This window comes from Haplochromis burtoni, unplaced genomic scaffold (genome assembly GCF_018398535.1).
Source record: "Haplochromis burtoni strain Fernald_Lab_line unplaced genomic scaffold, NCSU_Asbu1 Contig_22, whole genome shotgun sequence".
Lineage (NCBI taxonomy): Eukaryota > Metazoa > Chordata > Actinopteri > Cichliformes > Cichlidae > Haplochromis > Haplochromis burtoni.
The window spans coordinates 696396-723437 of NW_024582383.1; the positions used below are offsets into that span (position 1 = coordinate 696396).

General features: G+C 45.4%; 3 protein-coding genes across 8 annotated transcripts in view; 1 reads left to right on the forward strand and 2 right to left on the reverse strand.

Annotated features, from left to right (window-relative positions):
• The window catches only part of fzd3a (frizzled class receptor 3a), a gene marked incomplete in the record, with an annotated part of 30537 nt that extends 15847 nt beyond the window's left edge, over window positions 1–14690 (reverse strand). The window contains 5 exon segments of the mRNA XM_042218670.1: window positions 216–515; window positions 606–1068; window positions 1597–1793; window positions 12897–13463; window positions 14389–14690. Of these exon segments, the coding sequence (XP_042074604.1) occupies window positions 216–515; window positions 606–1068; window positions 1597–1793; window positions 12897–13097 (1161 nt within the window).
• A 997-nt stretch (window positions 14691–15687) lies between these two features.
• fbxo16 (F-box protein 16) lies at window positions 15688–22044 on the forward strand. Of its 3 annotated transcripts, none has more exons than XM_014332046.2 (9): window positions 15688–16375; window positions 16513–16816; window positions 16966–17089; window positions 18127–18162; window positions 18310–18516; window positions 18614–18778; window positions 18907–19175; window positions 20288–20402; window positions 20731–21707. In XM_014332046.2, exons 3-9 carry the CDS (start codon window positions 16994–16996, stop codon window positions 21079–21081), a joined length of 1239 nt encoding a protein of 412 aa, XP_014187532.2. In that variant the 5' UTR covers window positions 15688–16375; window positions 16513–16816; window positions 16966–16993; the 3' UTR covers window positions 21082–21707. The 3 variants fall into 3 exon arrangements, with proteins under 3 accessions (XP_014187532.2, XP_042074605.1, XP_005917176.1); XM_005917114.3 differs by adding an exon at window positions 21768–22044 and having other exon boundaries at window positions 15694–16816; window positions 20731–20968; XM_042218671.1 differs by having other exon boundaries at window positions 15688–16816.
• Window positions 22045–22151: 107 nt separating this feature from the next.
• The window catches only part of fam49a (family with sequence similarity 49 member A), a 31952-nt gene continuing 27061 nt past the window's right edge, over window positions 22152–27042 (reverse strand). For 2 of the 4 annotated variants that reach the window (XM_014332049.2, XM_042218674.1), the window contains exons 7-12: window positions 26878–26955; window positions 26547–26663; window positions 25370–25449; window positions 25122–25248; window positions 24915–24985; window positions 22152–24142 (exon numbers count right to left, since the gene is read on the reverse strand). In XM_014332049.2, the coding sequence (XP_014187535.1) occupies window positions 24079–24142; window positions 24915–24985; window positions 25122–25248; window positions 25370–25449; window positions 26547–26663; window positions 26878–26955 (537 nt within the window). In that variant the 3' untranslated portion in view covers window positions 22152–24078. The remainder of the gene's footprint in view (window positions 24143–24914; window positions 24986–25121; window positions 25249–25369; window positions 25450–26546; window positions 26664–26877; window positions 26956–27042) is intronic. The other 2 variants (XM_042218673.1, XM_014332048.2) reach the window with 2 other exon arrangements.

Genomic DNA, 27042 nt, shown 5'->3' on the forward strand with positions numbered 1-27042 from the left:
TTCAGAACTGTACACTGAGAAATGAAAACAAAGGTAAACAGAACAAAAACATGGATTTTGTAAAGTATGAATTTATCTTCAGGTTTTACTCCGACTCGCACGTCTTTCTCGTCCCGGCAGTTTTGCAAACGGACACTTAAGAACCAGAGACGTCTCGGTGCACAGACACAGCGACAAAAGGACGTTACAGGACTTCCTGCCACGCTCTTCCTCACCACTACATCCAGTCCCAGCGGGGCCAGCAGGAACCAGCGCAGGGCTGTTAAGTTGTAGAGCCCGACGAAGCAAACGCCACTGATGCCGTCTCCCTCGATCTTGTTCATGGCGAGCAGAGTCACCGTGAGGACGCCGGGGATGCCCCAGGCGCAGGCGTGGAACAGGAGGGCCTTCTTCTCTATAGCCTCGCTGCCCCACTTAGGAACAGCTGCTAGGAACCAGGTAATGGTTAAAATGACCCACCACACGCTGCCGGCCACGGTGAAGAAGTAGAGCACCATGAAGAGAAGCGTGCAGGCCTGCCAAAGAACAGAAAAACACACAGTCTGTCTGGATCTGTACGTATGGAAGGAGGAGAAAACCAGCAGGGTTCAAGCCCAGTGACAGACCTTATTATGGGAGCCCTGGGTCACGGTCGAAGCCCTAAACCTCCCAGGACTAGCTGCATTACAGGAAACTTTGTCCTCCAACAGGAAGCCCAGGAAGAATACCAGGGACACCATCATGTAGCACACGGCGTAAAATATAATCGGGCGCTCCGGGTAGCGGAATCGCGACACGTCGATGAGGAACGTCAGGAAGGTGAAGAGCGTGGCAGAGAGGCAGACGATGGACACGACTCCGATGAAGTAGCGGGCGAACGTCAGCTCTTCACGTGTGAAGTACATGTTGGGACACGGAGGAGAGCAGTCGCGCACCCCCATGAAGGAGTAACCGAGCTCGGGGCTGATCTTGAGCTCGCGGGGACACCAGAAGCCGTAGTCCCTCTGGACGGAGATGGGAGACTCGGTCGTGTCCGAGCCGGACAGCAGGTCCACGGGGCGGGGGTAGGGCTCGTCGCAGTCCGGGAACCTGAGAGCAGACGAGAGGCGGTGACCTCGGGCAGCTGTTGAGCCTGTGGCTCGTACCTGAATGATGTCGTTTACAGGGAGATGAAGATGGCACCGAGGACCACATCACCTCCTCTTCTCCCTGCTGTGTTTCTTATCGCTTATCAATATTTTTTAAACTTGTGTGTTTGGAAAACCAGGTTTAAATGTTTTGTGTTTTTGTTGTTCCCACGTCAGCTGTGTTCAACAAAAACAAACCAATCGGATTTTTCCACAGAAGAAAATACAGGAAATAAAACATTTGATTACTGAAGCATAAATGCAACTGCAAGAAGTAAAAACTGTCCTTAAACTACGAACAAACAAGGACACAGTCACATGTTAGCAAAGTCCTCCTCGGGGAAACATAAAAGCTTCAAAGGTGAAGCTACAAGTGCAGAACGCTGACTCTACCATCAGATCAGTCACAAAACTTTAGAATGAAAATAAATCATTTTAAGGATGTTTGCTGGCCTCGTTCCTCCAGCAGAGCTGCTGCTGCTGCACCAACCTGTTGCAGTCCATCTCCTCTGGCCAGCTCACACCGAACATGTCCATCAGCTTGTAGCAGTCGCTCTTGGCCTGCAGACAGAGGCGGCGACACGGCAGCGTGACCCGGCCGTACTCGGTACAAACCGGGGCGTAGAGCGCACACAGGAACATCCTGAGCTCCGGGGAGCACTGCAGGTTCACCATGGGATGGAAAGGCTGCACGTGGAGACAGAAAGAAGAAACACGCCAGTGGAGCGTGAGCATCACTCCACATTCAGAACGTGAGCCACAGAGGGCACGAAGACACCAGCCGAGCACCTGAGTCCATAAAAACAACTCCGGCCGGCCCCTTAACTAATAATCCACCCCAATCATGATCCTGCTGCCCCTTTATTCATCCCACAATCTCCAGACAGGAGACACACACACACATGCACACACACACGCACGCACGCACACAGGGCCTTTGTGTTGCAGGGTGGACCACGCTGTGACTGACTGACACACTGGGGCATCATGCTTACACGAACACAAGGAAGTGTATTATCTTCACGTTCACACACCCACAGACCGACACAATGATGCTCTCACACACATGAACTGTGCCAACACACAGTGGGTGCAGGAAGCATCCGTGGTCCTGCTGCTAATATGCAAATAGAAGTTTCCATGCATGTGTGTGAGCCGAACACACTGTGGTTTGCAGTTTTTATGTGTTTGTGTGTGTGTTACAGAAGGAGCCACACCCAAGTCAATCACTAACACACACACACACACACACACACACACACACACACACACACACACAGCCCTCCCCCAGATTTTAAAGACAGTTGTGTGTGACAGACAGAAACAGGGAGGGGAGGGGTTTATTAGAGGAATGGATATTAATGTTTAACCAATCAATGCAGCTTCAACAACGTTAAATAAAGTGCAAAGAACGCCACGTCCTGTGTGTGTGTGTGTGCGTGCGTGCATGTGTGTGCGTGCGTGCATGTGTGTGTACCAATCAGAATCTTGTTGGCGTTACAAATGTAACAGATTTCAGATTTTAGATTTCAGATTTTAGAAAATGGCACAAAACTGAACAGCTGTGTGGGCTCAGCGTCTCTGTCCGTCACCGATTAGCAAACACAGCAATAAAAATGCGACATGTCCAAATCCGGCTGTTTGGGGATAAATCTTTCAGAGAAGCAATGATGACGCAGGACTTTGTCACCTTAACTGCAATCAGATTTAAACACCGTTCCCACCGTACGTCTGCAACACAGCGCCGTCTCCTGCTCGCCTGCCACACACATGTGACGTGCTTCTGTAAAAGGATTCGAGTGGGTGTTCGCCCCTCAAAGCACAAAGCACCCACGTCCGTGCAGCTTTTGTCAGCGCCTTGTTCATATCGCTCTTCCTGGCGTTGATGGCTTTGCGCTGCGTGGGCTCAGCGATAGACGGCACGATGACACAGATTTATGGTCGAGTCGCAGCTCAGCACAGCATACGCTCTCTGAGAGCATCGCCCGTCGTAACTGAGCTCAACCATCCAGCCGATGGTGGAGTCATCACATTTCACGAGCTCCACCGTGTAATGACACGAGCACTCGTGCAAGCTATGAGCCAGCGTGAAAACAAGTGCTTCAAACGCGATGCAACCATGAATGGTCCTCACAGATCATCACTGACATGTAGCTCCGGCCCCCGTGTGCACTGAAGCTGCGTGGCCGGTTACCTCTTACAGATACTTTTACTATCGGCTGCAGCGCTTCCTGGTGATCGTGTTACAGCTATAGTCAGGTACAACAGGGAGGCTGGCTATTCTCTGGAGGAATAACAGCAGAAAATCCTGAATGTAGCGGCCGCCACGAGAGGGAAGCGGGCGCTACTGCTGTGATCAGCCCTCCTGTGACTCGCGTTGCGTGCCGCTGCCAGCGAGCAGTCCTGTGACATCTATTACTTCATCAGCGATGCCCTGTAAACACGGCTAAACCACTCAAACATGATCTAATGCAGCACAAGTGAGTTTGCATCTTCGCTCTTTCTCTCCCGTTTGATTCCCGTGGGCTACTGCTGCGCTTCATAGAACACGATGTACCACACGGGACGGCGCTACAAAGGGAGACGCCAAGGGCCAAAGCCGGATCCCTATACAGGCTACCAGGATGATCTACTAAAGAAAAAACACATTCATCTGTCCTCCTATCATCTCGCCATTTTTCTCATTTTTCTATTTTTGTGCTCTTCCATCCTCGTCCCCCCTCCTGCCCTTTTAACCCTCCCGCAACTCCTCGCGTGTCCATTTAGCCTCTTTATGACAGTCGACCCATCATGTGAGCCAATGAGAGCAGGACTGAGCCAGTGGATGGTACATATGGCCGGTCACAGCTCTGCCCACACACTCACACTCTCCACAGGGTTTAGTGTTAATGGCCACAGCAGAAACAGCTGGTGAACCACTGGCCAGAAGCTCGTCGTGCAGCTTTCCTCCCCAGAGTCAGCGATGTAAGGAGAATAGAGCGTGTAACACACAACTGTGTGGATGCTGGCGGTATGCTAATGTAACCTCAGCTTCCATCCTGCTGCTGCAGTCATTATGGATTCATGGCAGTTTGTTATGGGATTTTTGATCTCTGAAAATGTGGAATAATGTGTCCTTCTAGAAACACACACAGAGGAGACGTGTCTGCCAGTCGCCGAAAAATGGTGCATTCTGGGAGTCCAAAACAAGGCCAACAAACAGCCAATGAGGGGATAGATGCAGATATAAGAGGCTGATCTGCTGCACAGTTTACGACTCAGGAAAAACATTATTGGTTAGAATCAAATGCGTTTATCTGAAAACAACCTTGTTGTGAGTAGGGGTGGGCGATAGAAGCGATATAAATTTGGCCAACGATAGAGATTTTGACTTTACCGCTCTATCGCGATAGCGCACGTTGATGATGTCATCAAGCTGCGCCTGTTTTGGTCAAAAGCATCGCAGCGGCTACAACCATTATCATCTGCAAATTATGCCGACAGTCACAGCAAAGAGATGAAGCACTTTTGAAATATGGGGAAAGCCAAAAACTGCGCTTCCTCCACTTCCGTAACATTGATTCATTAATGACTTTTATCGAGTGGAAGAAAGTTAGCATTCATCCTCCAGCTTCACTGTGCTAATGTTATGCTAACATAGCTGTGTCGCTAGCAATCACGTAGCACAACATTATATACCAGGTAGTCCAACTTCAGTAACCCTACAAACGCCACTGCTGTTTAGTTTTCTGTCTTCATTTATGTTGGAAGTGGTAGCAGAGCTGTACGTTTGAATTAGTTTCAAAAATCTCTCTGTCAGAACATGCTATATCATGTTTAGGTGGAAACTAGCGAGCTAACTTCCTGCTAACATCTAACTCCGTTAAATTTAATAACTTCTGTTTTCATGGATGTTAAACTTAATTGTTACACCCGATAAAGCAGCAACGCTGATGATTTAATTAAAGATGAAAGAATTTAGACCGTTTTTAACTCTTAGTGTTCGTTTGACTTTGGGACCTGAATAGGACGGAGTTTTGGACCCAGATTACTCCGCGAAGCTCCTCCCTACGGCAGCCGTAATGCTCTGACAATCCATCAAACAGTGCGGCTTACAAAGCTGTACTAAAACATTTTTAACAGATTTCTGCCCAAATCGGTTCGAGGTCAGTGAGCACAACCAGAATTCATACATAAGGCACACTCTCGATTTTTGAGAAAATTAAAGGATTTTAAGTGTGGAAAATACGTTATACAGAAGAACAGAATATATCGCGATATATATCGTTACCGCACATGCTTGAAATTATATTGCGATATGAATTTTAGGCCATATCGCCCAGCCCTAGTTGTGAGTAATTCTAACAGAGCTGCAGTAACGCTGAAAACTCGCTCAGTGAGATCTGTGACACGTCCAATAGGACTGAGCCAGCTCTGACCCGCATACGGATGCAAGAAAAGATCACAAGGAACCCAAAATGTTCTTTTAAAATTTAGCAACAGTGTCACTGTTTTTCCTCTTTGACACATTTTAAAAAATAATGGTAGCAGGATATTCCTCATGTTTTTAAATCTGATGGTTTCTGCTCTGAATTTTCTAAGAAAACGAACCTTCGTTATCTCCATAACAACCATCGGGCCTAAAATCTATTGTTATTCTGTTGTCTTGTTGTGTACCTGCTCAGAAAAACAAATCTCCTCCTTCTTAAAAAAAAACTCTGTTGACTCTCCGAAACACATTTGTTATGAGTCAGCATGATGATCAGTCAGCGGGGTCGGACCGTCTCAGCTGGTACGGTGCGTCCGTAACAGCGAGGCAGGCACAGCTTCTGTGAGTGTCGCTGACTGCTTGCTTTCACAGTAAATAACCACATCTCACATCAAACTGAGGCGAAGAACAGGAGCAACATCTCTAATAATCGTGCTTCCTGGGACGGTGTAGTGAAAGTGCATATTTGCATATTTCTAATCTTAAACGTAGCAGCCTTTGAAAAACCGGGACAAACAGCCGTGACCTCAGCTTCACCTCTGCAGCATGGACACTATCCAGCATGTTTTGAATCCGATTAAGATGAAAGTTATCTAAGATTAATGTATTAATTATGAATACAGCCTAGTATGCCTAATGGTTTTCATTGCCGTTGCCTCTGTTTTATCTAAATTAAAAATGTCCTCACATGTGGCTGTCATTGTTCTTAGAAACAAAAATCAGGTAAAATAATAAATCTGGTGATTCTTTGTTTTTACGTTCATCAGGTCCCAATCAGCCCAAATATGAAAGAGAAATTAAAAATGCTGCTGTGGAAGAGTTCAGGTCTCAGAAGGTTAAAGGCTGAGATGGTGTGACTGATGAATCGCTGACAGTGACGCCCACTGTGGACGACTGGTTCTTGTTGATTTGCCCTTTAAAAAAATATCTCCTAGTCACCTCTCTTCCCATCTCCCCCCCCTTATCCTCACTCTTTATCCCCCTTTCTCCTCTGCTGCCATTCCAATTCTCCAAATTTCAAAGCTCAGCGCCATGGTGACGAGTGATGCATCACCGGAGTGGAGGTGGAGGAGAAGGAGGAGGACGAAGAGGGAGGAGAGCGGGGCTCGAGGAGGTCAGGGTGCAGGGCGGAGGGGACCACCTCCCGCGAGGCGAGAAAGCCTCTGCTCCTTTTGTTAACGGCACAATTGGGACCGTTCCCTGGGCAACGGGTGAGTCCTGTGTAGGGGGAGGGGGAGGACAAAAGAGGTGGGGGAGGAGGGTGAGAGACCGGGTGAGCGAGAGAGGACGAACGGGCAGAGTCGTTCACTCCTAAGACAGTTTGAGAACACACACACACACACACACAGTTACACACACAGTTACACACACACACACACACACACACAGTGAGAGGTTGCTGTGCTTCTTATTCACTCCACTGCCAATAAACACGGTGTTGGACATTAAATAAAACAAGAGGCTCTTTTATAGGCCAGGTCACGCTGGGTTTATCAGACCATGTTGTGTGTCTGTGTGTGTCTGTGTGTGTGTGATCAGCTGGGATACATCTTTACCAACATAATAAGCCTGTTAAAACGTGCCAGAGTGCACAAAAAGTACTCTGTTTAACACACACACACACACACACACACACACACACACACACACACACACACACACACACACACACACACACACACACACACACACCCCTTAGCTCTCCCTTACACATCCATTCAGGCAGAGCGGGGTGGAGTATCTGGGTTATTCTTCCGTCTGTAACACGACACAGTTTATCTGCACTTGTTGTAAACCTGAGACAACAGGCTGATCTGAGGAGGAAACGAGTGAGTCTGAGATTCAGAGCCGGCCGCTGATTATTCTTTGTGCAGCTGTGGACCCTTCATTCGACAAGCAATAACCCAAAAGACGTGACAAAACAAAGGTTATGATAACCTAGAAAAAGCTTGTGTGTCTAATTTGTAGTCAGCACATTTCCCCAACGCACTGACTCCTAATCTTGATGCTTTGGATTCACGTAAACAAGCCCAGTTATCCATCTAATGCAATTAACATCTTCAGCCGGCCCTGACCGTTGCGTGATCCATCTGGCCTTGCCGTGACGGTCACATGACATGATTGTGAAAGCCACTGCCATGGCTCCATCCCTTATCTGCTTGAAAGCTTCTGCTAAATATAAGAGAAACCCTCCAAAAGGAGCTGCATTTGCCATAAACTGATGTTTCACTGTTATAATAAGAATATCTGGGCGCTTGTTTTAGCATTTGTTCATCATTGTTCATTCATTCAGTGTCCCATCTGCCCTCCCGTTGTATTTCTTTTCAAGATTTTCTTATTTAATCACTAGTGTACATATATTTATATTTATAGATACATATATTTAGTCATCTTTTCTCTTTTACCACGTCTCTCTAATATTTTGCTCCTTACTATTTTTCTATTTTCTTTATTATTTTATTATATTTTCTCCTACTGTATCATGCTGCTGAGTGACTGCTGCTCGTCAAACACATTTCATTGCAATGTTGACCCTGTGCTAACTTGCATATGACAAATAAAACTGAATCTTATTTTGACATTCTTTGGTTTTGTTGAGTCCTCAGTATCATTCAGCTTCTTTCTAGAGAAACTCTTCTCCTAACAAAAGATCCAAGTCCTCCAGTTTGAGCCTGACGCTCGTCCTTCTCCTCTGGAGCTGCGATCTGGAAAGTGCCTCCAACCAGACTCTGCAGCAGGTTGGAGAAACTTCTAGAGCATTAGAAACGATGCATAAATGCAGAAGAGTAGGACTTATAAACGACCTTAACCAAAGAAAAGTAATATGATCATCACCGAGCGGTGAACCACACGCCATCTGCTCTGCAGGCCGAGGACGGTTCATAGCAGCGTAATTGATTTCCTGTGATGGGCCCACACTGCTTCATATTCATCAGTGTGCAGCATCTCTAAATGCGGGGATTTGGGCCCAGTCCTTTCTCTCTTTTTGTGGTGCCAGTCAAATCCGCCACGCTCTCAGTTATGCTATGCGACTGTGGCACAGTGTCATTGTGACACAGAAATAGCCGATTCCCGAGCCCCGAGGCCACCGTCCCACTTCAGCTGCGAGGTCATACGGCGGTCAGCGGTGACAGATTGAGCGAGGATGAACACGGGAACATTAAAATCCATTTTAACAAATTGTGTGGTTTGTGTTACATTCTGCTCACAGCTGTAGAAAATAAAATACTAAATGTGCAAAACAGAAAATTCTGTCTGTGAAAAGCTGCACAGACCTGACACACCAAACTAAAGTCATTAAAGTGCATTTTCAGTTTGTCTCTATCGGTTTGGAGCTTATGAGATCGTGACAAATTGTCCTACTTTCCTAAAACACTAAAATCTTGAACAAAAAAATACTTAAAAAGCAAGACATGAAAAGGGAACCACAAAGACTCTTCAGGGGGTTTGAACAGAAACTGTAAGAACGGCAGGCGTTGGTTCTCATCCAACTCCCAGTTTCTCCACGGTGCGAGGCATTCATCATCCTTATCACGCCCATTCAGTGGACCTAATTCTCTTTAAAATCAACTGTCAATTCTCATTTGGCTGCCCTCGACGTCTCACAGGCTTTGAATTCTCCCATGAGCTGGATCTGGGGCGAGTTATCTGGGAAACGAGAGCCAGGACTGGGCTCCGTGGTGTTGGAACCTGTTGGGTTTCCGTGTGTTTTCCAAACCCAAACAAGCACTAAAAGAGACTTAATTGTGAAGCCATGACCAATCAAAGTGAACACCGTCTAAACCAGAAGCGCCTCTCTCGTCTCACTGCGACACACACCCACTGATCAGGCGTAAAAAGCTAACCTGGCCTCAAACAACATGCAGCTGGTAACATTTAATCAGTCAGAGAAATGAAGACGTGAATAACGACCGTCAGAAACCTCGAAACATGTTTGAAAGCACCGCTGCACAGCGAGAACGGTGCTGGTACGAGCGCACGGTTATGGGACCAGTTTCATCTTTTCCAAACATGAGGTCGAACGAGACCACAGCTGTGACGCCGCGCACAGCCGGCCCGTTACAGTTACGTAACCTCCATCTCTCCTCAGCGCGTCTATACACAGCGCCGTGAACCGGGGCGGGAGCAGATGCACAGATGGTCGGCAGAGTGCTGCACATCCGCTACGCCGAGCAGGGTGGGGCCGGGCGAGGTTGAAGGGTTAAAGTGACGCAGAGAGAGGGAGCAAAGAGCGCGGGGCATCGATAAACTAAACACAGGCCGGCAGAGCGCCGAGCCAACACAGCAGTTTGGCCCGTAATTACTAGACAGACAGAACTTCACAAGGGATCGGCCGCCATAAAGGACGGGATTAACTTAATGAAGCGATGCATCTGCTCCGTGCTCCATCTTTTAGCAGCCATGACAACAGTGAGATGCTGTGGATGGTCAGTCTGTGGATTATCCACGAGGCTGAAATCACAACCCAAAACAATGAAGCTGTGTTTCCTTAAAGTCTGACTCGTTGGCTCGCTGCTCAAAGCCTGTTATATAAAACAGCAGCTGACTACATGTTGTGGTTAATCGCTCTCATCTGTCAACAGGCCAGATGTGCGGTTCAAACCCATCTCAGGACACCACGCCCTGTTAAGTCGCTGGCGTTTTAATAATCCTCTGTTCTCAGGGCCCAAAGGGACAAAAACGAAACCTTCATGTTTTGGTAACACGCTGCAGCCTCAGCAGCTAGATGGGCCACATTTACAGTTTTTTACAGACGCTAGGACACATGTCTCAATACTTAGGTCACTTTTGCAAAACTCTTCACACAATCCTCCTAACTGACCGTCAGCTTGGCAAAGCAGCTCATTTCACATTCAAAATGCACGACAACTACCAAAACACTTCATTCAGGTCTCAAATAAACTCATTCTTCCAGAACACTAGCAAAGGTTGACAGCCGACAAACACACTTTGTCACCCACAAAACAATGACCTAAAAAACACTAACAACATGTAGCATTACAGTGTTTTCTTGTGTAAAACAAGGACACATCTCTGTTTATAATTTCAATATATGTTACTGGAATGAATCAGACATCATGCAGAATTCGTTAATATTTGTTTATGTATTTTTATGTTTTTGCACTAAGTAATCCCAAAATACAAGAATCTGTATACACACCATCCACTGATACACATACAATAGTAATGCTAATCTACTCGGTCTTCTCCATTTGGCCACAGGTTCTCATCCACATCACATCTTATGTCATCGAGGGCAACACACCTAGGAAAGAATCTTCTGGCTGCCAGAATTGAAGGAGTTGAAAGATTGAAGCAGTAACACCTGTGCAGATGTTCATCTACAATGAGAATCAGCTGTGGCTGGTTAAACTGCGTGTTTAGATTTAAAATATGTTTCAATAAAATATTGCTGTTGCATTTTGCTGTCTTTTTAAGTTTTGCATTGTGTTATTGTTTTGGCCATAAGTTTAACAGTTTTGAAAACAGTATGTAAGCACATGCAAAATGTCCTGTACGTACAAAGATTTTTGGCAGTTGTTGTGTCTGAGTGAGAAGATAATTCATGAAATTTGAGAGATGTAGTCATTGAATGCATTTTGTGCCAAAACAATGATAACTGGTCCTCAGTTTAGCCCACATAGACTTCTGTTGTGCTCACTGTGTGAGGAGTTTTGCAAACGTGACCTAAGTATTGAGAAATGTGTCCTAGCGTCTGTAACAAACTGTAAGTAGGCTGGCACCTCCTCAGCAAACACACAGCTGATCATGCTGACACCTAACGAGCTGCTCGTGTCCACGGGAGCAGAAAGTGTGCCACGCACACCGAGTCACTCATTTCACATGTATGACAGACATGTGAATCTGCTCTCAAAACGTTGCGTCAGAACGCAGAGAAACGACCGAGGAACGGAGGCAGATTATCAGCACTGTGGACGCTGACTGGAAGCCCAACGGGCTCTGAAGGCTAACATGAGTGACCGGACTCACAAACATCACACGGCTCAGATCCAAACCTGTTTAACAGACCCCGTCCCTTTCACAGCAGTAACACAACTTCATTAAATGAAGAACTAAAAGGCTGAAGCCAACATAGAGTAACTGTGGTGTGTGAGACACTCATCGATCCCCAAAAAGGTTCCAATTTCATCTTTAGAAGAAAGAAGGAGCAGCGAGACAACAAGAACACAAACGTTCAAATCGCTTTAACCCAACAGCGCCCATGTGACGTAGGACTGTGCAGGTACGAGTACAGGTGAACACACAGGGAATTTACAGCAAGCATCACCTGTGGCTCGCTACATCCAGGCAGCTCTGTTAGCTAAAAACTCTGAAGCGCACAATTTCAGCTGTGTGTGAAGCGATCAGTGATCCAGGTCGTCGTCGCCTCGGAAAGAAAAGCGTCTGGACTGAAAATGTGGGAAAGAAGCTTCTCAGCTGAGGGACTGTTTCATGCTGTGGGCTGATCGATGTGATCGATCCAACAATCACTGAAGCTCATATATGAAGTCCTCCATGACACTCTTTCATATACTGTGTGAGGCAGTTATCACAGCTCTGTTTAGTTTGGAGTCTAGAACAGCTGCAGCCGGCCGGCAGATCTGACTAACAGAATAATAACACTGTTCATGTGCTGTAACGTTTCACATAGAAATCTAATTATTGCTTTTTGTGCAAATTCTTGACGGGGTTTAAGCCTTTTTAACAGCAGCTTTGCTCACCGCTGTTACACTGTCAATTACAAAATGTTTTTAAGCATTTTTAAATGTCTATTTCAACATGTAAACTCATTTTAAATGTTGAAAAACATTAAAACTATTAAAGGCATTTGTGATCAAATCCAAAGTTAGCGTATCCAACACTGTGGCAGCGCAGCTTCATGAGAAATCTAGAAATAAAATATAACATTTAAAAATAAATAAACTGTGTTAAAAACATACAGATTTCTTTTTTGTACAGTTTTTACATATTGCATAATATATTTTCAGTTATATTCTATTATCCTTTATTTTAATTTAATAGCTTTTGTGAGTGTGACTGTTTTTTTGGAGGGGGGATAAATTTTATATTAACATATTTTTATTTTTTTAAATTATAAATTTATTATAATATAGTGAAGAGCAATTTTTTTTTTAATGAATCGCATGAATTTTGCTGCTGTCAGAGTTTGAGCGCCATCACTGTGAGAGGAAAACTGTCATTCCTTTTGTTTATATACGTGTGTGTGTGTGTGTGTGTGTGTGTGTGTGTGTGTGTGTGTGTGTGTGTGTACAGATAGATGGTTTGTCTTTCTCAGATCACATGGCAGCGATGTACCGTACCTCCATGGCGAGAGCAGCAGTTTGCTGGTCGTAGTGGTTCAGGACGTTGGGCATGAAGGTGGAGTTGTAGGGCAGCCCCTGACACATGCGCAGGGTGATGGGCTCACAGGTAAACAGACTGTGGCTCCCGGCCACAGCATCCATGGGGACGGCAACACACACGGTCAGCATGGACACGGAAAGCACCCACAGGAGATCCATGATCCGTACGGGAGAAAAGAAGCAAGACCCAGGAGACGACGGCTCACGGAGAGGGCTCGAGCCCTGTCAGCATCGTGGGCTTTTAACCAGGAAGTGGGAAAAATTACCAGACTTAAGGACTATCTGTTTGCCCCTTCCTCCTTGTTAGATCACAGAGAAACACCGTGGGCTGAGCAGCGTAATCCAACAGGGCCAAGTTGGCTGCATCCATCACCATGACTACACTGAGTCACAGGGCCTCCATCACCTAGGTGATGCTGTGGTCCTTTAAGATGCTGAAAACACTCCTCCGTCTCCTGCCTTCACAGACGGCGATGATGCTGGAGGAAATATGAGCGACGACCCCCTGTGGAAACGATGCTCTGCCTGCAATCAGAAGAATACAGTACAGCAGCTTGTAAATGTAAATGTTAGACGTTAGTGGTCCAATAATTACAACAAGTGCAAACCAAAAGGAAACCTTTTAACTGAAAAAATGGACTAATTGTAAGCGGAGCAGCACACAAACGGCTGCTTTTCAGGTCACTAACTATGGCTGGGTTCTGCCCATCAGTGCCCACATTAAATGCATTATTAAACAGCAATAGATCATTACAAAATAAGCAAATGAGTGAGCATTTAAAGGGCAAGTCTGAGGAGATTTACTCTGCGTCCCGCAGTACTTCTGTAGTAATAACAGCAGCTGTGGTAGTAGACACCTCCGACATTAATAATATTATTATTTTTACAGTTATCTGCACTAATCACAGCTCAGAAACTGTTTAAGTCATTTATTAAAGTTATTTGTTATTTATAGAGCTCATTTTTATCCATCGCTGCAGCACACACCCTTCCCAGCCCCGCACCTTTGCCCCCGACCAACACGTCAAACACGGTCTCCGCTCCGTCGCACCTGCCGGTGTCTAACCCGGCCGCACTTCAACTTTCATTATTAACGCGACACAAGCGCGTCCATTAGCCTACCTGTGCGTCAGCGCTAACGGGCTCCTCCTATAGCTCCTCACCGGGACTCAGGCACTAATTGCTGCTCATAAATGGGAGTGTAGCTGCCGAGCGTTACACGGAGGCTCGTCGCGGTTGCCGCTGTAACTGACCCGCAGCAATAAAAACGAGCGACCTGAGCCGAGAGAAGCGTGAACGCGGCGCGGCGCAGACAAAAGATGACGGTTAGTTCATCCTGACTCACGGTAACCGCTCCGCACCGGTGCATTCAGTCACCGAGCCGGGCGGCAGCGGAGGCGGTGGTCTACGAGTAACACCTCCACACCCGCTGAATTTAACGCAACTTTACCTGAACGCTGTCCGCAAAATTCGGGGAGTAAGCGGGGTCTTCGCCGCTCCTCGAGTTGGTAACAATGACTGAATGTCCCTCCACCAGCACCCTCCTCTCCTCCTCTTGTCCTCTTCCTCCGTCCTCCTCCCCCGCTCTCCCCCCTCTACGCAGAGCGACAAGTGCGCGAGACTTTTTTAACGGCTTCCGCTACGGACTATCAAATTAAAAGCCTCTTCCACAAACGCCCGACTTCGTGGAAGCCAAAACACGACTACAGTGAGCTTTAGTCGAGCTGAATACATATAAAAGAAGCGATACGCGGTTTGCCACCTTAGTCGCGGATGTTGGCCCAATTTATTGCAACATACAAAAATATAAAAACTTTTTTTAGTTCAACAATAAAAGTTGAAGTGTTGAAAATTGTGCTTAAATGATTTACATTTGATATGACCACCTTTGTTTACAACTCGGCCTGAACTCCCAGAGTCAAGCTTTCTTGTCATTTCTTTAAATATCCTCAGGAATAGTTCTCAGGCTTCTTGAAGGACATTCAAACAAGGGCGTCATTTCCAGGGGGGTTATGGCCCCCCTCCCTGGAATGTACCCAGATTTATTTATTTTGTTTGACAGAGGTCTTGCGTTTCTATCCAGGTATGTTTTTACTGCATTGGTCGTGTGTTTGAGATCACCGCCTTGCTGAAAAATAAAGAAATGGAATCAGATTCTTTCCACCTGGGACTGCATGGTGGATGAAAACTTGACGGTGCTTTTCTGTGTTCATAATTCAATCAGTTTTGACAAGATCTCCAACAGCACTGTCTGAAAAGCAGCCCCAGACCACGGCAGAGCCTCCACTGTTTTAAACATGGTTGTAGAGACTTCTTCTTGTACCTCTTTCCTGATGACCCCTCGACATACTGATTAATCCAATACTTGAAACGAAGAATTTCACATCCGACCTGTTGTAATTGATTTTCATCCCAGTTCTTGTGTGAAGTGGCATACCTCAGCCTTTTCTCCCTGTTTCACTTCCTGAACAATGGCTTCTTGGCAGCCACCCTTCAAAGCATTTCTGATGAAGCGTCAGTGAACAGTAGACGGATTATCTGAAGCTCCAGAAGCATCTCTCAGATCCCGTGTCAGGTCTTGGGTGGATTTTTTCCCTTGTTTGTTAAGGACATGGCGTTTAGATATTGGGATCTGCTGCAGATGGTTTTGGCTGACAGCTTCCTGTTTGTCCTCCACATGTCTAGTTTTCAAAATGATATAATCCAGCTAGTACATAGTTAAAGCCAAACAGTTGTGCTCTTAAGTTTACATTAAGACATTTGTGTAGTAAATTTCACAATTCTGAACTTGTGTAATATGGCTGGTTTTTGGTTTTGCTGTAATAGTTTTCAGCTAACAGCTCTTTGGGAATCATCTTAATGGTGCAAAGTGATCGTTTGGTGCCAAACTGTGTTGCTGTAGGTGGTGTTTGTAGGTTCAGCTTAACTTTTGGGACCAAATATGCTTTTGCGACTGGTTGCTAGTGCTTAGTGCTTAAACATACATATATTTAAAACTGCTTCTTTGCTGACGTCCTGTCTGTTATGTGTAGAGAAAACAGCGGCTGTGTTAGGTGTTGTTTCATGCTGACTGGTCACAGGTCAGGTTTAAGCGGCTTAAAGACGGAGAGAAGGACGAATCTTTAAATCTCGTCAGAGAGGCTTTGAAAGACTTCTTGGTGTCTTTGCTTTTCCAGTGAAACACACGTTTCTTCGTCAGTCCAATAAAGAGTGAACTATTACTCTGAAGGCACAGGGCTCGTTTCCGGTTACACTCCCGCGTGTCTAACTTGACGCAGTTCTCCGTTTTTCTTCGCGGCAGGTTTTCTGTCCTCGTTGCGCGCGACCGCCCATCCGAGAACGAGCAGGCTTTGAATCAGAAACTTGTGTGACTGCTGGGAGTGAAAGCGTGGAGCTGGAGGCCTGCGGGACACAGCAGACACAGCCCTGAAGATGCTGTTGGTTTATGATTCTTATTACACACCAACTGTTGGTTATTACTCCGTAAACAGATTCGTTTGTCCGGGCTTATTACTGCTGGTTCTGCTGCTGCGATAGTCAATAATAATGCTTTGTTTTTCTGTTGCTGTGTCAGCCAATGCGGAGCAGATGGTCTTTATAGTAACTGCAGTGTCAGGACTTCTGCACCACGTTTGTCATCATTAGAGCGAGGGAGGCCCGCACACTCTGCTTTTCTCTGCAGCGACTCCCACATCACCGCCTCCATGTGTGTCACAGGCTGTGACAAGCAGGAGAGCCTACACTCACGGTTACTATGGAAACAAGTAAACTATCCACGGGGAAGTAGGAGAAAGAAGTGTGTGGGCACCAAGGCCGAGCGCGCACCTACAGAGTCTGGAGCTGGATTTCTTTCTGCGAGCTGAGCTGAGGAGCTGCGGGTGAGTGAAACACCGCAGGACGGTGTTAGTGTTGGCTGGATTTTAAAAACATGGAACTATTAGGCACTCCTGCTTCATGTACACACATGAACACAATGTAAGGAAAAGCAACACATACCTGAGTAGCAGTTACTGTTTTTGTATTCTAGAGCATCATCTTTGTTGACGCACTCTGTGATGGCACTTGCAGCAAGATCTTTTGCAAGCTGTTCGAAGACGCAGACCAAACGGAGCACCTGGACTCCTCTGAACAACCCGCGGGCCAACAGCAAGGTCACATCAGCTCACACTGAAACTGTGCCGTCAGCCAAAGGGTGGCTGTTAATAGTTTCAGTAACTTTTATAAGATGTACAGCAGTGTCGTAGAAAGTAAAACTAACTACATCTTTTGATGAACGGTGTGACAAAATGTTAATGTCTGTGTTAAAGCTGGTGAAGTAGAAAAGGGGGACACAAAAGTACAGACCTGAGTACATAAAACAGCTCTAACAGTGGAGTCAAGCGACTCTCAGCTTCCTTTTAAATGTTCCCTTCGCTGCAGTAAGATTTGTGTCTGTTTCAGCCTGTGCTTGCAGGACCAGGTGTTTGCCTGACGCACTCTTGAAACCCCCCAAAATTATCCACAATAAAATAATTTGATTACATCTAAATTGAATTTACTTTATTGGCATACATTCAGTTTATATGAAGCTAATTTTTCTTAATGACTAATTATTTAAATAAATAAGCCTTAGATTTTAATTTTTCTTTAAATGATTGCTTCCTGTTTATGCCGGGAATTTGATTTCATTTTTTTAACATATAATGTGTTTAGTAAACACAGTCACAAAGCAGGAAATCATAATAATGTCCGTGGATGATCTAGACAGGCAATAATATCTAAATTAATATGCAAATATTTGTTTTTTTACTTTATGGTTTTTTTAAAGAAATTCCTTTTAATGAAATGCATTCATTCATTTATTTGCATCTGTGTACTGGTTGCATTGGTCACTTCATTGGTCCTGGTCCTGCTTCATTATGTAAACAAAGGCGCTGTCATTAAAAGTGTTTTGTGAGCTGAGCTTCTGATTATTTGTGGATCAGCAGCAGGCTGTGACTGCCCTCACTGTCAGAACAACACCGGGCTGGCTTTGCTTTAGTGTGGAAGCTTGAACAAACAACATTGGCTCATTTCCTTGTTTTCTGTTTGACGGTGTTGGTCTTCCATAAATACCAAGTTCCTCGAAAGATTAAACAACTAAAAACTTTAAAACTGAATACTTTGGATACTATAGTTGTTAACCTTTGTCACTGTTGTCTCATTGTAGGTGTTTGAAGAGAGACGAAGCCTTCTAGCAAAGTGGGTATGTGTGAGCAGATGAATGAAGAAGCACCTAATGCGCCCTTACAGTGATCCCAGCGTGAGCTGAAGCCCACACAAATCCAGCTAGCAGTTAGAAACCATGCTGTGCTCACTGCTCTTCTGCTGTATTCTTTCATGTCTTTACCAGTTTGACAGGTGGTCTGACAGTCAGAGGAAGGCGGTGCTGCAGGACTTGGTGTTGAGCTGTTCAGTGGAGCAGCTCAGGTTCCTGAGCCTCAGTGTGAGCAGACAGCTCCCCCTGCAGGCCGCAGACTTCACCTGCCTGCTCCCCAGAGCCCTCTCCCTGTATCTCTTCTCCTTCCTGGACCCACGCAGCCTCTGTCGATGTGCACAGGTACACGTGGATTCATTAATGGGGAGTGACGTAAAGTTTTGACCCTTGTTCTTGTGAAGAAGTCTGGTAAATGAATGATTCGATCCTCCATGTGCAGGTGAGCTGGCAGTGGAAGAGCATTGTGGAGCTGGACCAGCTGTGGATGCCCAAGTGTCTGAGGCTCGGCTGGCTCCTCAGCTCCTCCCCGACACCATTCGAACAGGGCGTCTGGAAGAGACACTACATCCAGACAGTCCAGGAGCTGCGGCTGAGCGTCCTGCAGGTTAGGAGATCCCGAAGAGATTTAAACAATTATCCTACCTTTGTTTAACAACTCGATAACACAAAATAACATTATTAAAATCTAGCTTTCAAAAAACAAAACAAAATAAAAGACCCTTTTTTTCCCAGGGTGCTTCATCGCAGCAGCAGTTTGTGGTTTCAGATGTCGCAGCAGCAAGCCGTGGTCACAAAGAGCCGTCAGAAATAGCAGCCATCAGGTTGGAGGAGTGTCCAGCATCCACCAAGCAGCAACCTGGAAGCAGCTCCAGCACAAGACTGAGACAGGAGAAGCAGCCAGGTGCACCCCCACCATGGAGAGACTCTGACAGACGTCCCAAAGACACACTGCGCTTCAACTACCTGGACAATCTGGACCCCATCGAACAGGCGCTGAGAGCGTAAGACGGCAGGGAACATTTGCTGAATCACGTCTGGCATTAATGAGGCTTTAAGGTTCTTTATAGTGACGGCCCCACGGTGGCCGTAGCTCAGGTGGTAGAGTGGGTCACCTACTAATTGGAAGGTTGGTGGTTTGAGCCCCGTCTGCTCCAGTCTGCCAAATATCCTTGGGCACGACACTAACCCTAAGATGCTCTGTAGTGCATCCGTTGGCGTATGAATGCAGAGAGAAATAGCATAGTGGGGAAAAAGTGCTTTGATTGCTCAGAGTAGAAAAGTGCTATAAGAACAGGTGCATTTGGCATTAAAATATTATAAATCCCAAACAGTGTCCTGTTAGCATGCACCAGGCGTCTGTGGAGAGAAAAAGTTCCCATTCAACAGGAAGAGACCTACAGCAGAACCAAGCCATCTGCCAAAATGGATATAAATGATGGACATTAACAACACAAAGAGCTCTGACAGCTCGATGAATGCCTCGGTGTTTTTTAACCAGACATAATATGTGAAAGAAACTTATCAGTCATAGAGTAGACATCCTCTAAAGCACAAACTGCTTTGTCCTTGTTTATGGTTCAAATGGGGACCAATGTTTATTATATCAACATTATATCCACAAAGGAACTAGAAACGTTTGAGCTGGGTTATGTCATATTTGGGGGCTCGTCCGGGAAATTTTAGACTTGCTTGTGGAGAGAGGGTAGCATCAGAGGTTTTTCTTCACACCGTGCTTTCATCACGGTGTTTTTCAGGTCTGGGAGAACCCAAAGACCAGGATATTGCAGGAGGGCATTTTAATTTATTTAGAGCTCTTGGAGGAACCCTTTGCAACTCACCTTAGAGTGGCAGTGCAAGAGTCAGCAGGTGTTGCCTGGACTTAATAGTTGATTAATTAATTTGCATTTCAGTAATCTTTCATGATTCTCAGTTTTTGACTTTCATCTTATTGGCTGCCCCATCAGAAGGTTTGAACAGGTGGTGGGTGGGGCGATTTCTGCCTCACAACTGTCTGAGGGCTGAGCGGTTTCACCACGGCGTTCACTTGCAGATAAACTGATGTCATTATCATGCATGATCGTTCCCCTTTACTGACTCTGCTGTCTTTCTCCAGGCAGATGAGAAACAACAGCGCCTCCACCTGCTGCACTAACACATCAAAGGCGGATGATGGGAAAAAGAAAACACTCTCTGAAGCAAATTATAAACTACGCAAAGCCAAATCGCTGGTAAACCACTCCCCATTCATCATCAGTGCCATATGGCTGTGACCTCCTTGTCTTAATCACAGGGAGATAATAAACGGAGACAAATCTCTGGAGACTGCATCCAGCAGGCATCATGCATTATGGAACAGCGTTTGCACAGCGGGAGGCAAATTATGCTGATGATGGTGTTTGAGGGAAGGGTGGCGGAGAGGGTGAAATAGAGGACACTGCTGCATCTAATATTCAGGCCTTGGTGGAATTACTGTATATTTATTTAAGATCTGGGTTTGCACTATACAACATACCACACTTAGACTGTGTTACTATGAGGTCACATCTCTTCTTTCAGATGTTCCTCAGCTCCAGCAGCAGACCCCACAGTCTTCCTCATGATCAGACACAAACTCACCCCACATGGACATCGCACAGTATCGCTGATCACCCCGTCACTGGGGAGTCTGCTGAGCGCCTTCTCCACTTATCCCAGTGGAACGCTGGGATCCGTCCGAAGCCGACGAGGACGCCGGTGCCTCGGCTGAGTGTGGAAGGGCTCAGGGCGTTCCAGCGTTCACACAGGAGCGTTCCCAGTAAGTTTTCACAGTTCCTGCTGTTCCTCTGGGCTGAGTATGATGTAACCCCACATCAACAAGAAACCCGCTCAGGACAAACTGTAGGTTCAAAAGCTTCTGCAGGAAAGTGACTGCGTGCAGTTTCGCTCCCAAATGCTGAGAGGAGATTAATCATTTACTCTGTACTGCAAAATATTAATATACTCTTTGTGCGCTTGTATAAAAAGTCATTTAGGTCTCATACAGGGCATGTTTTGCTTTAGCCTAACAATTGTGGCACATCTGCAAACTGCTTTGCAACCCACCCCAGCCTGTCCCTTTCCTGCTGTATTGGACAATGTCATGTCCGAATAGTGATTGATATTTACATATGCAGCCGGCATCACACTTCTAACCTGGTCTTTGGTGAAATATAACTTAACATAAGAGGTCTGCTTCGTAGCAGAAGAAACACTGAGTGGATAAAATGTAGCTTAAGAATGGAAAATGCTCAGAACTGATTCTTCAGTTTATGAAGGCGAACAAACTAATCTTGTTTTTTTTAAAAGCAAATAATTAAGCAGATGTTTCTTAAACTCCAGAATCAAGGGAGGGGTGGATTTATAAAATCCTAAAGAATCTATATTGTGTGTAGCTCTGATCTGTGATGTACTGGTGTGATATAATTTGATTGATTTAAGCCTGTCCAGTGTACAATCAGCACTGAAAGATGACACCAACAAAAGCTGCAAAGAGTCTGAGAAGCAGAGGAGGAACAGTGTGTGTGAGAAGTGGTGCGGGTGTTACCAGTCTTAAAAACTGTATTCGCTGACTGTAGGTGCACCCCTGTTTGAGGTTCAGCCCTGGACCGCGTCTGCATCACATTCGCAAGAGAAGAAGTAGATCGCCCCCTCCTGGAGGAAAACAGAAGTACAGTCTGCAACCTCAAGACCTGGAGCTTCAATCTTTCTGCACATGCAGTGTGTAACCCTGACTAGATGTAGACAGATGGATCATTAGGAAAAATATTTGACATTTAATTCTATAAGAGAAATGACAAAGAGACAATGTCACCCATTTGTAGACAGTAATTCTAACGTATTTCTGTATTAGTACTGTGTTAACAGACGGGATGGGCAAATTAACTTAGAACATGAACACTTCAGTTTAAAATTGCTGAGTTATAATCAGCTGTAACACAAGAACGCCAAAACAAACGGTGTGTGTAAGAAATGTACCACCTTTATTATCCAGTCCACACGTCCCAGTCAATATGCAACAACACAGCAAAGCCATTTCTAACACCAGTGAGTCTGAACTCCAGAAATACGTAACAGTAAATGTCAGTTTGAGACAAAGTAACTGATTTTGATCAGTATTCAAAACAACTTGTCAACACACAGCATATGTTGGGCAAAGAGGGAAGCCTCGTGTACATCAATTATGACAGACAATGTCATTTTTTTATTAATAATAATAAAAAAAATCCACTTCAGTCAGATATGAAATATCACTCTCATACGCACAGCCGGCTTCAAACGAGCTTTCACTCGTTGCATATAAACATGGCCTCCAAAATGTATATATATATATATTACTAAATACAAGAGAAAGAAACTTATATGAAAGACGGTTAATTTACTGTTAACTAATCAGAGGATGAATGTTAAAGACCAGGAGTGTATTTATGGCTTTTGGATTCAAAATAAAGTAAAACTGGATGTTTCACAGGTTACGTCCTAACACGTGTCGGCCTGCGGCAGCTTTTAAGGCAAATGTGGCGCTTCGCAATGAGCCACAGACACCACAGGGGTTAATCGTCACTCGTGGATGACACAGTTATTACTGTAATTAGGTCGCGTTGTAAAAAGGCTCAAACAACAGAGCCTACAGCAGTTGAACAAAAACAAAGTAAAAGTTGACTGCTGTGCACGAGGATTCATTGCTTCGTATAATAGACGTGCTGTCCTGATGCACCGGTGATCAGATGACATCACAAATGAACTAAAACTAAAATTAAAGCACAGATTGTCCAACCGACTGTGAGCAGGCTCGAAACAAACCCCCCAAAATCAGAGAGAACCGTTCTTCTAAAACGACAGCAGAAGAACGAGCTACAGGCCGTGATCAGTGACAACAACCGTACACTCCGATGTTTCATTTGAGTTTCTCAGGCGTGAGTCTTGGAATTGCTCAGAAGACTATGATGAGTTTACACATGATCAAAAACCATATAAAAAACAATCTGGACACATTTCCCCTCCCAGTCCAGGAGAAATGTTACTCAATTCTTTCCTCAAAGAGACTCAAAAACAAAAGTGGAAAACAGAAGAAAACAGAATTTATTCAGAAAATTAAAGACATTTTTGGCTTTTCTTTTAAAGAAAGTTCAACAGCAAAGCCTCGCAGATTAAAAGTCACTCAGAAGACGGAAAACACACAATTATTGTCACGCAAGTCAAACACGACTGAGTAAAACGCGGCGGGTTCGGTGACGTCTTTCACCGACTTCTCATCAGTCGCACCCCTCAGCTTTGACACGCTGGATCTCACTGGACGTGCAAAGTCCGGTTTCATGTTCACAGTGTAATTCAAAGGCTGCTGGAGTTTGAACACAGAAAAGAGAGAGAACACACCAAGGTGCTCTTAGTGAAACATCGCCCCCTGCTGTAGTCTTCAGCCCTTCACGGCGACACAAACGATTAGAATGATTGTGCGTCTCATTGTGCGCGAGTCGACACACGCGAAGATGAAATATCTTCAGCGTCTGTCTGGATTTGAGGAGAAACAGTTTGATGGCCACAGTTCCAAATAGAAAATTGAAAAAGTACATTTTAAAGGACGTTTTCCTGCTGCCTGGGATCTTTATTTGTGAGCGCTGCTCGCAAAGCTCAGCACATGTGAGGCTGATAGGCAACCATCATTTGTGCTCTGACCGCTCGAGGCAATTATGTGAAGCCTCTTTCTTTTTGCACAGTGTGTACATGATCTGCAGGCTTCAGTAACTTGGAGGGAATCACTATGCAAATACACAAAAGTATTAACATCGACTCTTTAAATAATGTAAACATATACATCTTATCTGAGGTCAGAGCAGTGATCCTCTTCATATCTATTTATATATATATTTATATAAGAGAGAAGGAATATTACTGGAGCATCGTCCGGATGTTCTTCGGAGTGGTCTCGTCATTCAGGTGTTTTGTGGTGAATCTGAGGAGAAAAAGGAGTGGGAGTGGACGTTAGTGCACCAATGAAAACACCGAGGCCGCATAAAGAAGCTCCAAAGGAATTCTTGCTGACAAACACAAAAGCGATTTTCACACGTGCAGTTTGGACAGTTCTGTGAGAATCAGGTCAGGAAACTGTGCTCCTCAGACACGTTCACACTGCTGTGGTTTAGACCAGCAGTCCCAACCCCCGGGCCAGCACCGGTCCGTGATTCGTTGGGAATCCGGACGCCAGAGTTGAGGCTCAGGTGTGAAATTTATGGGTTTTTTTAGTGTTTTTATTGTCGGTGTTATGAATAAATCTTTTTTTTGGTACTGGTTTATTTTGTTGTATTTATCCGCGACACCTTAAAGTCCGGTCTGTGAAAATATCATCGGACATAAACTGGTCGGGGACGCTGGGTTAGATGATAAGGTAGCTGGAGACGTGTGCAGCCACCTAAACCTGCTCGCTGGCTTCAAATACACCAGACTGTCACCTGTACCGACCAACCCAGTGTGACATCACACACCTGCCAGCTCCCTTTTGCAAAGACCAGGCCACGTCCAACCGGATATTTGCTTTCAGCAGGTGGTTTTTTAAGGAAACTGTGTAGACATGGTTACAGTTCGGCTTTACCTCGGCAGGCACACGGACAACCTCTCATAACTTTCACAGCCAAAATTGGTCCATAGCATGAGTCAGAATCTTACATACAACCAGAATCAAACCCACACAGGAAAACTCGGCATCCAAAGGCGAGCTGTGAACCTACTTGAGTGCATTCAGGAGACCTTCTACGTTGTCTGCTGGCTGGTCCTTCAGGACCTTTATGCAGCCTTTCATCTGAAGACAAATCAATGATGTCAGCAAGGACTTACAATACTGTGTGTGTGTGTGTGTGTGTGTGTGTGTGTGTGTGTGTGTGTGTGTGTGTGTGTGTGTGTGTGTGTGTGTATGTGTGTGTGTGTGTGTGTCTTACATCTATCTTGGAGGACTTGTTGAAGGCGCCGTTGGGGTGGACGTGGTCATACAGAATGATGACTCCAACCATGACCCTCATGCAAAACAAGAGCGTGTCCTCACTGCTGAAACGACTCGAATACTCTCTGCACGCACACAAGAGGAGGATCAGGAAAGTTTAATGATTTATGTGTGTGTGTGTGTGTGTGTGTGTGTGTGTGTGTGTGTGTGTGTGTGTGTGTGTGTGTGTGTGTGTGAGAGACTCACGGCGTCTCAAGCATGACTTTACAGACGCTGGCCATGGTGCTGAGACAGTCTGTTGTGTTCTCCAGTGGAAGCGTCTTGTTCTGAACAAAGTCACATGTTATCATTACAAAGGCTGATGGGTAAAATAATTTTAGACCTGAAATTAAATTTCTGAAAAACAAGCGCAAAAAATGAACTTTGAACCTCGTTGTCCTGAAATAAAAGAGGAACTTTAGGCATTGACCTGTGGCCATCAATCTGCTGCTCTTCAGCTTAACAACAAAAGAAAATCATTCACAGAAAGATAAAGTAACTAAAGATAAAGTAACTAAAGATAAAGTAACTAAAGATAAAGTAACTAAAGTGCCACATGTAGTGTTTTTTTGTCATTTGAAAGATCAAAGCTGTGGCTCAGTATTCAGAGAAGCTCGTCTACAGCTGAAGGTCTGTGGCTCCACAGCAGCTACTGCTGTGGTTTCTCCTCAGGTAAGATCCTGAGAGTCAAGGCCCCGTGAAACGTCCATCCAACCTGTGTGTGCGTGTGTGTTAGCTGAGAGTGAAAAAGCTCGATACGAATCACTGCCTGTTCATGGTGGGCTAAACTAGGAGAGGGCGGAGACAACACTGACCTACACAGTAATCTGATGGCGCGGTCAGATTGGCTAAATGAGTTTAAGAGGCAGCATCGGTCACTCGACAGTGGAGACGTTTGAACCTGTCCACAGACATGTTGTCTGGTTAACTGCTGACTCTAAAGCTTGATTCAGACTTCAGTGGGAACTCTGTGTCCTCCGCGCCATCCGAGTCGCTGCGTCGACCTGATGGAAAGTTTCTCATGCGCCACGTTTAGGATTAAAAATACTTCCGGTTACAATGTGAGTGACAACGATGACAATAACAGTAACGTGTTTCTGTGTTTGGCCTCAGACACAGAAAACTAAAGAGCTAAAACATAATGTTTGAAGGTTGCCCTGCAACCCACTGTGACAGATCCACCCACTGTGACAGATCCACCCACTGTGACAGATCCACCCACTGTGACAGATCCACCCACTGTGGAAAACAATCAGTTGGAAATGACCATACAGAAAAAGCTGATATTTGTGTCACATTTATGAGGACAGACTCAACAAATATTGCTTTGATGAAATGCATCATCAAAGCCAGGAGGAACTCGCCGGCTGTGTTAGACTCGTACCTCTGTCACAAAGCTTGTGGTTGCATTGCTGAGTGTTTTCAGCATGGGTGTGGCCTCCGCGTAGAACAGAGACATCCTGTTGGCCATCTCGTTGTTGACTTCATTCTCTATGTCCAGCTGTGGGTGCAGAAATAACCACGAGGCTTCAGGTTTATTCCCACTGCTGAGCAGAAACAAGCGCCCTACACTGCCAACATCAGGCTGCCAGGTTTAGATGAAAAAACTAATCTGATCAGTTTGTTCTCGTCCTGACTCCTCCCTCTTTTAGACCGAGTACGTCCTCCAGACACAAATCTGACTAAAACAGGAAAAGATTTTTCCCCAGACTCACGTTCATGTTGTTTATCTGGTTTCTGCTGATGGTCCTTCTGTAGTAGCTGAAGTCGTTCTGGATGGCAGGATTCCTCATCTACGGCAAAACAAAGAGACAGTCATCATTTCGCCATCACACACGCACACGTCAGTGTTTGATAAAACCGTGCAGTACAACACACGA